General features: G+C 42.7%; 1 protein-coding gene across 1 annotated transcript in view; it reads left to right on the forward strand.

The window, feature by feature from the left end:
* Window positions 1-9,731: 9,731 nt before the first annotated feature.
* Window positions 9,732-14,338, forward strand: part of LOC309545177 (ileal sodium/bile acid cotransporter-like) — a gene marked incomplete at its 5' end in the record, with an annotated part of 32,585 nt that continues 27,978 nt past the window's right edge. Inside the window, 2 exons of the mRNA XM_082244315.1 lie at window positions 9,732-10,141; window positions 11,386-11,504. Of these exons, the coding sequence (XP_082100441.1) occupies window positions 9,732-10,141; window positions 11,386-11,504 (529 nt within the window). The remainder of the gene's footprint in view (window positions 10,142-11,385; window positions 11,505-14,338) is intronic.

Here is a 14,338-nt window from a genome sequence, read left to right on the forward strand (position 1 = left end):
TTCCTTGAGATGAGAGAGTTCATCCTGTGAAAGAGGATAAACATGACCGAAAGGCAACTTGCTATTAGGGAGTAGATCGATACAACAATCATAGTCCCTATGGGGAGGCAACACTTGAGCATTTTTTTCAAGGAAGACTTCCGACAAATCCTGGTAACATAGAGGTACAATCTCATCTGTCACCACAGACAGGATCTTTCCATATGATGAGAGATTACACGTGGTTTCGCAATAGTGAGAAGAGAAGGTTAGAGTTCTTGTTTTCCAGTCAATGATTAGTTGATGTATGTGTAACCAGGGAAGTCCCAAAATAATGGGAAAATGTGGTGAGGTTAGTACATCAAAAGTGGTAGTCTCCATATGAGACTCATTGGCAGTGACAAGGAGTGCTTGTGTCTGATTGGTGATTGGACCAGAGGATAACGGAATACCGTTAATGAAACTAACAGAGACAGGTTTGAGTTTTGAAATAATAGGTATTTTATTTAAGGTAGCAAAACAAGTATCGATATAGTTCCCACAAGATCCTGTGTCGATCATAGCCTTGGTGGTGATCCTAGTTTGGTCCCACTGTAATGTCAAATGAACAAAAAGATAAGGATTAGAAAAGGAAGTCGTTAGTCCTCCTAGCAAGACATTTGAACACTCACCCTCTTTTTTGCGGACAAGGGGACAGCCGCTTAACAAATGATTCGGGGAGGCGCAGTACATGCAGAGATGTTCGGATCTTCTCCTGGCACGTTCGGTAAAGGATAAAGGTGGACGTATCATTCCTACCTCCATAGGAGTAGGGTCAACAGCCGACATCCGAGAAGGACTGGACAATGGCAATCCCATCTTCTCAGCCTTTCTTTCTCGCAGTCGTCTGTCAATATTGATACTGGTCTGTATCAGGGCAGCCAAGGTGTCAGGTAAATCCGCTCGGGCGAGCTCGTTTTTAACGGCTTCTGATAGGCCGAGTCTGAACTGAGTTCTTAGAGATGTATCATTCCACCCTGAATCAAGGGTCCATCTTTTGAACTCTGCCACAAAGTCTTCAACAGGTCTCCTTCCTTGTTTTAAAGCCCTCAATTGGGTATCAGCAGTACTCTGCCTATTGGGGTCTTCATATAAACTAGCGAGTTGCGCTAGGAATAAAGGATAGGAGTTGAGAAGTGGATCATCTTTCTCAAAGAGAGAGTCTGCCCAGGCACGGGGATCACCCGTCAGATAGGAAATAGTGGTACAGACTTTAATTTGGTCAATAGGGTAGGTACGAGGTTTTAACAAGAAAAGCAATTGACATGCGTTTTTAAATTCACAACATTTTTTCCGATCACCTGTAAACACTAGAGGAGGGTTTATCTTAGGCTCACGGGGCTGAGCAGCAGAGAGCTGTGCGAGACGGCCAACCTGCTGTCTCAAAGCCTGATTTTCGTTTTATACCTCTGTAAGGGCAAGTATCAATGCATCTACTTGTTGTTGTAACTGCATAACTTGAGTGGGTAATTCTGCTGAATCCATATTTTAGGGCTCGTTCAATCTGTAACGCTCTTGCGTTTTTTGTTAGTGAATGGATTTGCAGCTGCAGAATTATTACACTCAGTAGTCATGTAGAGATGTGTTGAACAAACATATCCAACTCTCAGGACTCATCACCATGCACAGCCTGTTTTATGCAAATATACATACACTCAATATGATGTTCCTGGAGTGATAGGATGTATATGATAGTATAGAGGTGAGAGACAGGCGTTAGAAATGGTGAGCACTCAGTAGTAATATTCAGGAGAGTGGTAGGTGATGATAGGTAGTATGCAGATAGGTTTAGCAATCATGTATAGTAACAGGTGGTAGGGGACAGCAGATGAAGTATACAAGAGAGAGTAACCTAGTGCAATGATGTAGATGATGGTTGGCTCAAGAGCTAGCAATCTATGAAGTTATGCAGATGATAGGAATAGTGCTTACATAGTAACAGTCCTTAGTATGCAGAGGTAGATAGTGTAAGTTAGTTAGGAAGAAATCCCCTGTGGGGTACTTATCACAAGTTGGGTTAGTAGTAGCAAGGTCCAGTAGCAAGAGAGTTATCCGGTAGCGAGATACGGGATCGGTAGCGAGGTTCCGGTTTTGTTCAGGCAAAGGAATAGCTAGAAGCTCCGGCAGCATAGGACAAGACTGGTCAAGCATGCGGTTTGAACGAGCAATGAGTGAGAGAAAACCGGCGATTGAAATAGCCGCTCATAGCGGCGCTCGGCGATTTCATCGTTCTTAAAGGTGTATGCGTTCCACCTAGTTAGCAAGGTGGGACGCAATATTAAGGTAGAAATGGAAAATAAGGGTACCAAAGGTACCAGAATCTTACAGTCCCCTGATTGGGCTTCCCACACTGCCCTATGATGAATCCTCTCACAGGAGCCAGTGGGGATACTTCTCCCCTCAGCAGGAGCATCTGGAAGCCCTGACACCCTAGCTAAATAAATCCCAGCCCTGCTGTTAGGAAGACAAGGCCCACTATACATTTACCTAGCACCTACCTGTAGGGTGCTACACCTACCCCACACCAAAATGAGTAGGTCCCTCTGACTCTGAGGCAGCCGCCTCCTATCAAAAACTCTGCCAAAAATCAGGAGTATCCCACAAACCTGGAAAGGGGGAAAAGGGAAAAAACTAATTTACAGAATAAATTAGCGTGAAAAAAATATATCTTTACAATCTGCTGTACATGTATATACACATTTTAAGGTGCATGAAAACTGATGTACCCCCCACCAAATAAACTCCTTTGGTGGGGAACAATGAAGAAACAGGCATTATAACATCCTGACTGTCTAACTCTAAGGTGGTCCCACCTGTATAGAGAAAAGGAAGCAAAAGTTAGTCAATCTCATCACATCACATAGAAATCACATCACATTTCTAACTTACTGAACAGTTGAATGGAAAGACCCTCCTTCAAAATTTCAAGGGCGACCTTTCCACTCCCTCCCTGACTGCCTCTGCCAACCAGTGTCTTGACAGGGGTCCTCCTTTAGCTTGAAAGAATTTGCCCCCGAACACTAGCTGTCTAGACAGAGTCCTCTTTGTTGAAGTGAAACACAGTGCCCTTTGCTGTCCCTTTGAGCACTTCAATGAGGAACAGGGCAGGTCACAGTCTCTCATGACCCACAGTCCTGTTGAGTCAGGGAAACATCACAGGGGTCCAGCAGGGCACCCCACACCAAAGTTCTTGACCGCTCACAAACTTTGCAGCAATTTCTTCTCCTGTACAGACTGTGGGTGAAGTTTCACACAGCCATTTGTAATCTACAACAGATCCCGGCCCGATGGCCCAAAGGATCCAGCACACAAAATTTAGCTTTCAAAGACCCAGATCCTGATGGTCCCAAAAGGTCTAGCAACACAGCCCTTGACTTTTCCAAAGACCCTGGCCCGATGGCCCAAGGGGTCTGTTTCCCTTTAATAGATGCAACTTGAATTCAGCACTATATTATTTCATGAAGAAAAAGATTTCCTTGGTCACTTGTGGTAGCCGGCCGGCCACACAAATTTTCTTGTTAATTTTCTCCTACGCTCCTCTTGCCACTGGTGAATACTGACAAATTTGTTTGCTTTCAGATATAGTACTCTGGATGAGTTACTTGAACATATTCCCCATTTTCATTTTTGACCCGGATGGACCAAGCTTGTCTTGAGCCATCTGGGCGGCGGACCTCCACCCTATCTATGAAGATGGAGCGCCCATAATACCACTAAACCTTGACCTTTTTGTATGTGTATGGGTTATTTGAATAAGACATTCAAATATGGCGGAGCTGGCATATCCGGTTCCAGATAGACGTCCCATACACATATTACACATAGAAAATGGCGATACATACACTAACTACGTCACCCCCGTATGAAAATTATTCCCTGAAGAAGTCACATGAGTGATCATGACGTAATGTGTAGGGCATAGCACCGGAAGTGACGTACGGAACGCGGAAGTAAGTCCCGCGGCTGATTGCAAATTATAAGAACGGCAGTTTTTATGTGAGTTGTTATGATTTTTTACTAAATAAATTTGTTGGATTAAAAAATACTACACTATATTGGCCCCTTATTTCGAGATCCGAGGCAGTACCAGAGGGCCCCCAACTTGATCCAGATAAGGCGAAGTACACCATCATCCCCTCACCATATACACCTTAAGAAGGAGAGGAGGAGAGATCAGATCTTTTATAGATCTAAAGGCGTATTACCTGAAAGCTTGAGGTGAGCATTTAGCACACCCATAGGTGAGGAGCACCAAAGAGCACCCTATATAATCACATGGTGTAAAGGTGGAAGAAATTTTATTGAGACGTCAGGAAGAGAAAGATCAGCGCTCTTTGTTTCCTTTGATGTTTTGGGACACTTGAGCACTTTATAATATATTTTGGCACCTTATTCCGTGTTGTGAAATACACTAAAAGAATATCTTGGTTTATATCTGCACTGAACACTTTATTGGCACATTTATATATTTATGTAATTTATAACTGGACACAATATCACCATAAGCACCTTAATATATACTTTGAAGATCAGTTTATCTATTTTATATATTTATTTATTTATTGATTTACCTTTATTGTATATTGTACATCACTATATGTATCTATTTGAGCACTACAATATTTTTTGTTACATGGAATTCGTTTTTATATCCTATTTTTGAAGATACATAACAATAGTTTATTCAGTCTATATTCTGACACAACACATTGAATATTTATTATCCATTGCAAAATAATTTTATTTATTTATTATCCATTTCACCAATATTTATTAACACAATTTTCACCACTATTGTACATCACATAGACATCCCTTGAAGCGTGGTACTTCCCCCCATTTTTTCTTGACCTTTTTGAATTTCTCTTGCAATCCTTCCTCTGGAGAATCTCGGTACGGATTGGGGACAAAAAGATAGTCCCAGATAAGTTCATCGTACCACCAGTCCCTGAACTTCTCCACTAACAGCATGACCTCCCTTGGTGCATAGGGGTAGTCATAGCCATACTCCAAGGCAACTTTTTTTGCATCCACATCTGCATTCTTGACAGTCTGGGGAGGGTTCTCCGGTTACCTCTCCCTGGTGGAGAAAATGGGGTATGTACTCTGTGGATCATCTCCTCATAGGCAGTGTTCTGATCCCTGGCCCTAGCAATATTTCCCAGTGGGGTGAGGTCTGGGACCCTCGTGACATAGGCCTCACAGAACCCCAATTGCTGAGCCAATTCCCCTCTTTCAATAGCCTCCTTGGCTTCCTGGTCTAGGGGTGTAACAACTTCGGGACCTGGGGAGCTACTTCCAGTCTCTGATCCCCATTCCCATTCAGTCTCCTCAATGGATCTCCAGTCATCCATACCTTCTTCCACAGAGCCATGCTTTAGATAGAAGGATGGGGAGTCCACTCGAACAGGGCAATTTTAACCCTCACTGCTGACGGTGGAGGAAGACACCTGGGCAACTTCTATCTGGACAGGCTGGAGAATACTTATAGGGGCAGATTCCGTGATGGCCCTGACCGACGGTGCTTCTGACCAGGTCCCTACTGTTTGGGTGGACACGGACCCCCTCCCTAGGGAGCTCTGCGACCGAACCCCCTGCCCGCAGACTGTATGCCCACCAACTACAGGCAGGTTCTCCATCTGCATCATCAGCCTGAAGATGCCTCTTCCTGCTCTGCGTAGGAACTTTGATTCGCTCCCCATCATCTCCTGAGTGAGGCCTGTCTCCCACATAACTGCAAGCTTCTTGGAATGGCCCTCGCTCTTCTCTGCCCTGAGCAGCAAATCACCGCATTGCCCACATTGAACCCATGCCTGCACCCTCAGAGTAATAGTGGAACATTGGGGACATACCACTCCCAGGAACTCCCGACCTCCTCTGGTGCACAAAGTGAGTCCGTCATCCAGCATCATCCGAAAACCGGTATCCCAAACTAGCGGGGGATTAGGCGGGTAGATCTGCTCTCGGCTCTCCGCAGGGTTTTTGGCCGCGGTGGTAGCCATAGCGGGAACACTCTTCGCTCCTCTGGTGAACGACATGTCTCCTTCACCTACACGTGTCTCCCGCACGGCCGCACCCAGAGGAGGGGATATTAATAGAGTCCCCTGGGACGCTCCTGATTGGCCAGAAGTTCCTGCTACCTCCACCCATTCACCATTTTGGGTGGTGACTCTTTCCTTTGGGCAGTTCTGCTCGTGGCGCGCTTTCCTGCGCGGTACTGTAACTCTTCCCCTGCCATGCTGCTGCGCTGCAAACACTTGGGAAGTAGCTGCAAAGCGGGGTATGTTACTTGCTAGACATACATCCGCCCACCTTAATTGCACTAGGGCCTCCACTGCGCTTTTCCTGCCTAAAGCCAGCCGCCCTCTCTTGCTCGGCAAGAGCAGCATCCCGCCATCGACTGCACGGCCGATGCTCCTCTTCCTTGCCACACATGTGCAATTAACATCTTCCATACTGACTCCAGGACTAGGTTCATGGCCCTCCTTGGCGTGGCCGACTACAATCCCCACACTATGTGTGCACCAGCCATAAAGAATAAATGTCCCGCTTTCAGATGCACGGTCAACATTCTTTTTCAACATAGCATGCAGCACCACCCGGCTCCCGGCACCTCTCTTCCCGTGCCCCTGGCCTCCATGTTTACTGTCCACATTAGGACCTCCGGCGTCCACTTCTCTGTCCTTCTCTGGACCCTTGACTCCATTTTCCCTGTCCACACTAGGACTCCTTGCTATCAGGCAGTTGCTGCATTCACGCATCCTGACACACTGGTCTCCTGCTTACCACTTCCTGACAGCAGAATACATTTCATAATTCATATGAAGAGTCTTGGTCACTTTACAGTCTTTCTTGGAGCATTCACGTTGCCACAAGCATCCCTCTCTGTGGGCCTCTAGCCTCAACCCACTCTCCCTGCCTTCCGCAGTTGCAGTCTCACACCCGGCCTGATGCTGATGTAGCAGTTCCGGACACAAAAATGTATTTTTTGGACTTTTTCTTTGGCCGTTACCAAGGGCAACTGGCCCAGTAGCTAAAGGCAAAATCCCAGACAAGCCCCCAAATGTAGCAAGGTTTCCAGGCCTGTGGCCTGATGTGGGTCTGCCATTAGTACCGGTAATCCCTCCAGCCCATGTGAGCTGTGACCCTGGGTGTGACAACTGAAGCAATGACAATTCCGGCATCTTTGTTTGTGTTTTTTTTATTGGAATTAGGGGATGGAAGAAGGGAATGAGTGGAATACTCCTTGAGGCTTAAACTAATTACAATTGGGACTTTTACTCCTGAAATGCCCGTTGGCGCTTCTGTGATGCCAACCAGCGCCAGCCAACGCTCATTGACACTGAGAACACTCTGTAGAACAAAAGAAGTGCTGAATCATCGACTTATAGTCCAGAAGATCCAAGACTTAGAACTGTAGAACTACTGACACTGTTGTACTATGAAAGTCACTGAATACTTTCCCCCGCCTGGCACAGCTTGAGGTAGTATATTGTAGAACTCTGTATAACTGTCACTTTAACTGGCACGCTCTGTACAATTCAGGGCCCAAACTGCAGATGCCCCCTTCAACCTTGAACTCTTCAGGGTCCACTGACTATGTACCCCCTATGTAGCTTCAAGGTCCTCAACCTAGGTACCCCCTTTACAGCTAGCTGACACTGGATGCCAGAACCTCTTCCGGAGTGGTCACCTCTAACTTCAGGAAGACCCCCAGGGGCAATCCTCAGTACTCACGACCTGTGTAGGCTTTCCTAGGACTGGACCCTTCTCTCTCTCCGCAGGCTCTCGGCACACCGGATCCCCTCAGCTCAACTCAGCACTGTCTGGACACTCAGACGACACCCTGAGAAATCCACCTTCCCCAGACAGGAGGAGAGACAGCCGCACTCTCCTTCCTGGGACTCTGCTCCCGCCAAAGACACCGTGCCACGCACTTCCCCCCCAAACTTATACCCACTCCTAGAATCCTTTGCAGCATAATCTGCCTTCTGGGGTAGTTACAAGCTGGGATGTGTACCCTGATTGGGCTTCCCACACTGCCCTATGAGAATCCTCTCACAGGAGCCAGTGGGGATACTTCTCCCCTCAGCAGGCACATCTGGAAGCCCTGACACCCTAGCTAAATAAAACCCAGCCCTGCTGTTAGGCAGACAAGGCCCACTATACATTTACCTAGCACCTACCTGTAGGGTGCTACATGTATATCACTGATAAGGTGTGGCGGGGTACCTCGGGGAGGAGACACAAACGTTTGAATTCTAGCAAAGGTTTATGTGTTTGATTCGAGGTGAATAATGATTTACAATAAGTCAACAGTTGGAATTTCAACAACCAATTTATAGCAGAAGATGCAGCATTAGGGTGGGCTACAAAGGACCCAAGGGATGCATGTACATAAGAGTGTGCTGTGGGCCAGGAGGATCAGTCATAGGACTGAATGCCGACACCTCTCTACTTTCTGAAAGGGCTGGATTGTCAAACAACAGGCTAGTGGAGATGGGTTGGAGAAGAGCAAGTAGACATCTCTCTTGCGGTACCAAACTTGGAGGGCTGCCACTGTCGGGGGGAGAGCGTGGCTAGGGTTTTAAAAGAGGAATCATAGCCCCATAGAATTTTGTGGAAGTGGTACAAAATTTGCCTATGTTTTTCAGGGGTATTAAAACTTCTACAATTTAAAGAGGATACTTTTAGGGAGATTAGAGGAGCCATTTACAAAATATGAGAAAAAGTAATTCGGGCTAGAGAACTCATGTCCAAAAAAGAGAAAGGGACAGAAGATATTAGTCTGGAAAGGGTGAAAAACATGAGCAAAGCCCACTTAGGGGCGTTCAGTCAAACTGCAGGCTGTGAAACAAGGAGAAATTAATTGCAGATCAACTGAACTGAAATTAGAACTGTAAGTAGGTATATGGGAGGGCTATGCCCTCTAGTGGTAAATATGAAAATATGAAAAACAAAAAATATACTCTTGACAAAGGCTATATATAGAATACTATGTTAAGCATTGCGACCAGAGCCACTGTGGGCACTGAAAACCCGAATGTGGGGATCATGAACAACGCACAAAGTGGCTCACACAAACCAGGTATAAGGAAATGATCAAAAAGAAAACTGACAGCAAGGAGCCCATAAAAAACTATGATTGGACAAAGCCCAACTGTGGATGTTTCAGCAAGAGGAAATCTAGGGCTCTATGCCGGCGCCCATCTGTGACAGTATAAGAAAAGTAAATGGAACAACACAATTAACATCATAATGAATATAACAGTAAATATGAAAAACTTCGAGGAAGTAAAGGATGTTGTAAGCAAGACAACCAGTAACAAAAGACTGGGAGGTATGCACATTTTACCTAAAAAGCAGTTGAACTCTGGTCTATGAAAGACAGGTCAGAGACCCATACAAATGACATAATTATGAGATGAGGCTAAATAAATAAATGACTAAACTTAATTAAATGTCATAAAAGTTACAATATACGTAGCTGTGAGATTTTATGGTGGGACTCTTGCACTCCACTATGAGCAGCAAGGCTCAGGATAGGAGCACTGGACATGTACCAGCTAAGTATTTACAGCTTTTTATTGCATTTAATGCACTTTAAAAAGGAGGAGCAGAAGTTCCACAGCATGTAGTCAAGGAACTGTGCTAGATGGATTGATTTTAACATTGCAGCTTCTTGGGTTTAAAGCATTTCGCTGATTTCCACAATGGAACTCTCTGGGTTTTTAGGATCCCAGATCCTACAGAATGATTATAACTGCCCTGAGCATGCAACCATTTGTGACAAAGCCTCTTGTGTTTTGCCACCCAGTAATTTCAATGCCATTTTAAACACAGTATTAAGCACTGTGATCACAGTCATGTTAGCTCTGGTCATGTTTTCAATGGGCTGCACAGTTGAAGTTAAGAAATTCTGGGGCCACATAAAGCGTCCCTGGGGTATAGCTGTAGGATTTCTTTGTCAGTTTGGGATAATGCCACTGACAGCCTTTATCCTTTCCGTAGCTTTTGACATTCTTCCAGTTCAGGCTGTTGTGGTTATAATTATGGGCTGCTGCCCTGGAGGAACTAGCTCCAACATCGTCGCATACTGGTTAGATGGAGACATGGACTTAAGGTAAGTGCTACAGATGGCACTGTAAAACATCAAGAATCAAGGGTACACCTTCATTATATAATGCTGTCTTAGTTAAAGTGATACCAAACTTAATTTTTAAACATCAATTGTTCTAAAAAAAAAATCAAATACATCATGACTCTGTTGTTTTTTTATTTATTTGTCTTTTTCTTTAAAAATAAATCTCTTACCGTTGCTTTCAGGCTTCTTTTTTTTGTGTGTGCATGCTTGTCATCCTCCACTGATGCACCGGACTTCTACTTTGTGTACTACAATTTTCATAGAAGTGAATGTGTCTGCATGTGTAGTCTAACTCGGAGGCAAGCAGAAAAGCATGGCTATGTTCACACACATGAGAGGCATGGAGATCAAACCCAGCCAAATTAGAAGTCTGAGAAAAGCAGAAAAAAGCTTGCATTTTAGGGATGAAACCAAGGAAGGAAGATAGAAGTTACATTCTATATATATTTATACATATTGCAATTATTTTTTAATAAAAAAAAATTAGTTTAGAATCACTTTAACCAATCAGCAGTAAAACTTGACAATTTTATGTGTTCTTCCTAAATCTATAGCAGAAAGCGAATAGAGCTTGTAGATGCTAATTTTGCTTGCAGTAGAAGACGGTAATATTCCGGATTAAATGATTCACAGTGCCTGAGACATCAAGATGATATTTGTGTAATTTAGTCAATAAAGCTTAGACCCTTTAACCATTCATAGAAATATAATCAGTGACAACAAACACATTTTGAAAGAAAACCCATATCAAACAGATTGCTATAAGAAATATATTAATGCATGTTAAATGCCAAGGTCAGTTTTAATTGGCTGTGGTTTTCCTAACTATTTGCCCCTCTTTGCCCAGCGATAGATACGGGGTCATCAAAATGGAAAACACTACAATCTCTGTAGTCTCAATATGACAGATGAAAAGCTACAACAAAATTAAAAATAAAAGGATGAATTTTAATGATGTAAAATGTGAATGATATTTACAAACAAGATTTTTTAAATCCTTTATAATTATTTACTGGCAGGCATAAAGAGCGTATTAACCAACCCTCATTCCACACTTTTACAGCTGGCTGCATTAACTAGCAGATATATTGTTATAGCCGACTGGAGGGCAACATTAGATTTTCTACATCTGCTTTTGCTCTCTGGTGTGACTGCTATATTCCATTTGTTCTGAATAAATAAGATGTATGTAAAGTATCACTGCATATTGATTTGTTTTGCAGTATAAGCATGACAACTTGTTCCACACTCCTCGGATTAGGCATGATGCCTCTATGTCTCTTCCTCTACACTAAAATATTTGTGGATGCCAGCTCCATTGTTATTCCTTATGATAGTATTGGTAAGTGGCCCTATAAGGCACCAGATTTTATTGTAACTACAAACATGGAAAACCAAATCTTTGTTATATGCTCATTTTTGTCTAGAATGCCAAGCAGAATAGAAATATTAACATTTATTTCCCCTACCATTTAAGTTTCAATGTTTTCTCCCCACTTGCTGTCTCTTTTCTTTTTTGGTTGGTTATTGGCAAAAGAAGATAATGTTGAAATATTGGGTGTTAGTTGGGCGATTTTTATATATACAAAGGGCATTGAAAAGAATTACCTCCTGTAAAATAATCACGTTTGTTTGCAGCTCAAAATAAAGACAGATACAATTTTTTGTTTCATCCAGTTGTATTTACTGCAATTTATAACATCCAAGTAAAAGATATAACACCAATATGTCAGCAAAAGAAATTCAAAAACAAAATCAATGAGTTGGAAAAAGGATCGCCCCCTTGTGTCAGTATTTTGTTGAAGCACCTTTTGCTTTATCCTTTACGTAGTCTGTTGGGATATGTCTCTACAAACTTAGCACAGACTTTGCAATATTTGCCACTCTTCTTTGCAGAACTGCTCAAGTTCAGTTCAATTTGATGGTGACCCTTTGTGGACTGCAGTCTTCAAGTCATTCCACAGATTTGAAATGGCATTTAAGTCATGGATATGAACCTTCTTCTCCTTCAACTACCGTGTGGTCATTTTTGCTGTGTGCTTTGGGTCATTGTCATGTTGGAAGGTAAACCTTCTTCCCATTGACAACTTTCTGGCAGAGGGCAGCAGATTTTGCTCAAGAATTTGATATTGGTATTTTGCCCCATCCATTACTCTTTCTATCCTGACAAGTATTCCCGCCACCCCCCCCCCCCCCCAATAACAGGATATTACCACCTCCATGCCTTACTGTAGGAATGGTATTAATTGGATGGTGAGCTGCATTGGATTTTCACCAAACATACCAGAATCTTCAAGGTGCGTTTTGGCAAAGCTCAGTCATGACTGAATGTGGCCTTTCTTGAGGAGTGACTTTGTTCTTGCGACCATCCCAAACAAGCCACATGTGTGGTGAATTTCTGATATTGTTGTCACATGCACACAATGACCACTCTTTGTCATAAATTCCTGCCACTGCTTCAGAGTTGCTGTAGCCCTCATGGTAGCCTCTCTAATCCGTTTCTTCCTGGCTCTTTTATTCAGTTTGGAGCAATGTCCTGATCCAGGGAGGGTCTGTGTTGTACCAAATTTCTTCCACTTCTTAATAATAGACTTCCCTGTGCTTCTAGGCATTGATAAAGCCTTTGACATTTTTTTGTATTCATCTTCTGATCTGTCTGCAATTTTATCCTGGAGATCTTTTGACAATGCCTTGCTACCCATAGTTGATTGTTCAATTCAGTTGCATATAGACTGAAATGCTCCAGGAAAGCTCTCTCATGCTGAGCTAATTAAAAAGGACCACAGCTCATCACAGTTGGAAGCCACATGACCTTGTGTGCCATTGAGAAGATGATTAGCTACACCTAAATGAGTATGCAAGTCATTTTTAGGAGGATGGTAATCCTTTTTCCAACTCAGTGATTCTGTTTTTGATTTTTTTAAATTTTATTCTGACATGTGTTATATCTTTCACTTGGATGTTAAAACTTGCACTAAATAAATACAACTGGATAAACTGTGCCTGTCTTCATTCAGGCTGAAAAGGGACACAATTTGATTATTTTAAAGGGGGGGGGGGGTAATTCTATACCCACTGTATACTAAACTTTTTGGATCAACATTAACTATTTTTAATCCTTATGCTGCCAGTATTAGTAAACTGATAAAGGTTTATTATATTGACTTGTTTAACCTTATTTTTTTTTACCTTATTCAGTTGTTTCCTGGTTTATGGTCTAGGCCAAATTGATGTGTAACATCCCAGGAGTGTTCATTGCCATTTTTTTTCTTTCATCTGAAGGTGGAGAGGATAAACTGTGTTAGCAAAGTTAACTGTCCCCGATTTTGAGTGACTGCCCCTCATTTGGAGCAAAGTCTCTCTGTTCCTTTTCCCCTCATTTACCCCTCATTTTGATCTGCTCTATATAGTTATACATAAAATGCATTATTTATCTTAAAAAAGTGTTTGCCAGTGCTAAACATTTCATGCAAATTTTAAATTTTGTTATTTCCAAAGCCAATATAAAGGAATAGTAATGGTAAAAAAGCATTTGTGGGTTTAACCAAATTTATTTTTTGCTGTATAATTCTTCTTTAAGGGATGTGTGTCCCTCGTTCCTATCTCAAAAAGTTGGGAGGTACGTCAGCGTACCCTCCTGTCTGCATGTCTGAGCTAAGGGCAGATGAATTCCAGGAAGTAAATGCTACAAGAACCATCTGCCCTCACTCAAGATGGCCGCAGCTAGAAATGGATGGATGGGTGGGATACAATTTAGCTCCACTTTAAAAGCTTCAAATTTCCAAACAAAATTGCCAAGTATATACACAGCATGAGGCTAGTAAGTCTAAGAATACTTAAACTGCTTAGACTACTTAGAATGGCTGCTATAAACTTGTAATAGCTTAAAATTTTCTAAATGCCTTTATAATAAGAGCAGCCATTTATATTATTTGAAAAGCATTACCTTAAAATTATAGCTGGTGTTTTACACAACAAATGATTTGTAATTCTGTTCAGCCAACCTGGTGATTCACATATCTCCAACATCAGCATTACCAGGAAGATGATGTAACTGTTCCTGTAAATATATTTCCCGTGTCACCTACCTGCTTAATGGAAAAAGAATACACAACAAGCAGTATGATGATATTGATTCCTTATACAATGAGGTGACTGAAGGTAGAGTAGTGACAC

This window comes from Pelophylax lessonae (assembly GCF_965119305.1).
Source record: "Pelophylax lessonae genome assembly, chromosome: 2".
NCBI classification, from domain to species: domain Eukaryota; kingdom Metazoa; phylum Chordata; class Amphibia; order Anura; family Ranidae; genus Pelophylax; species Pelophylax lessonae.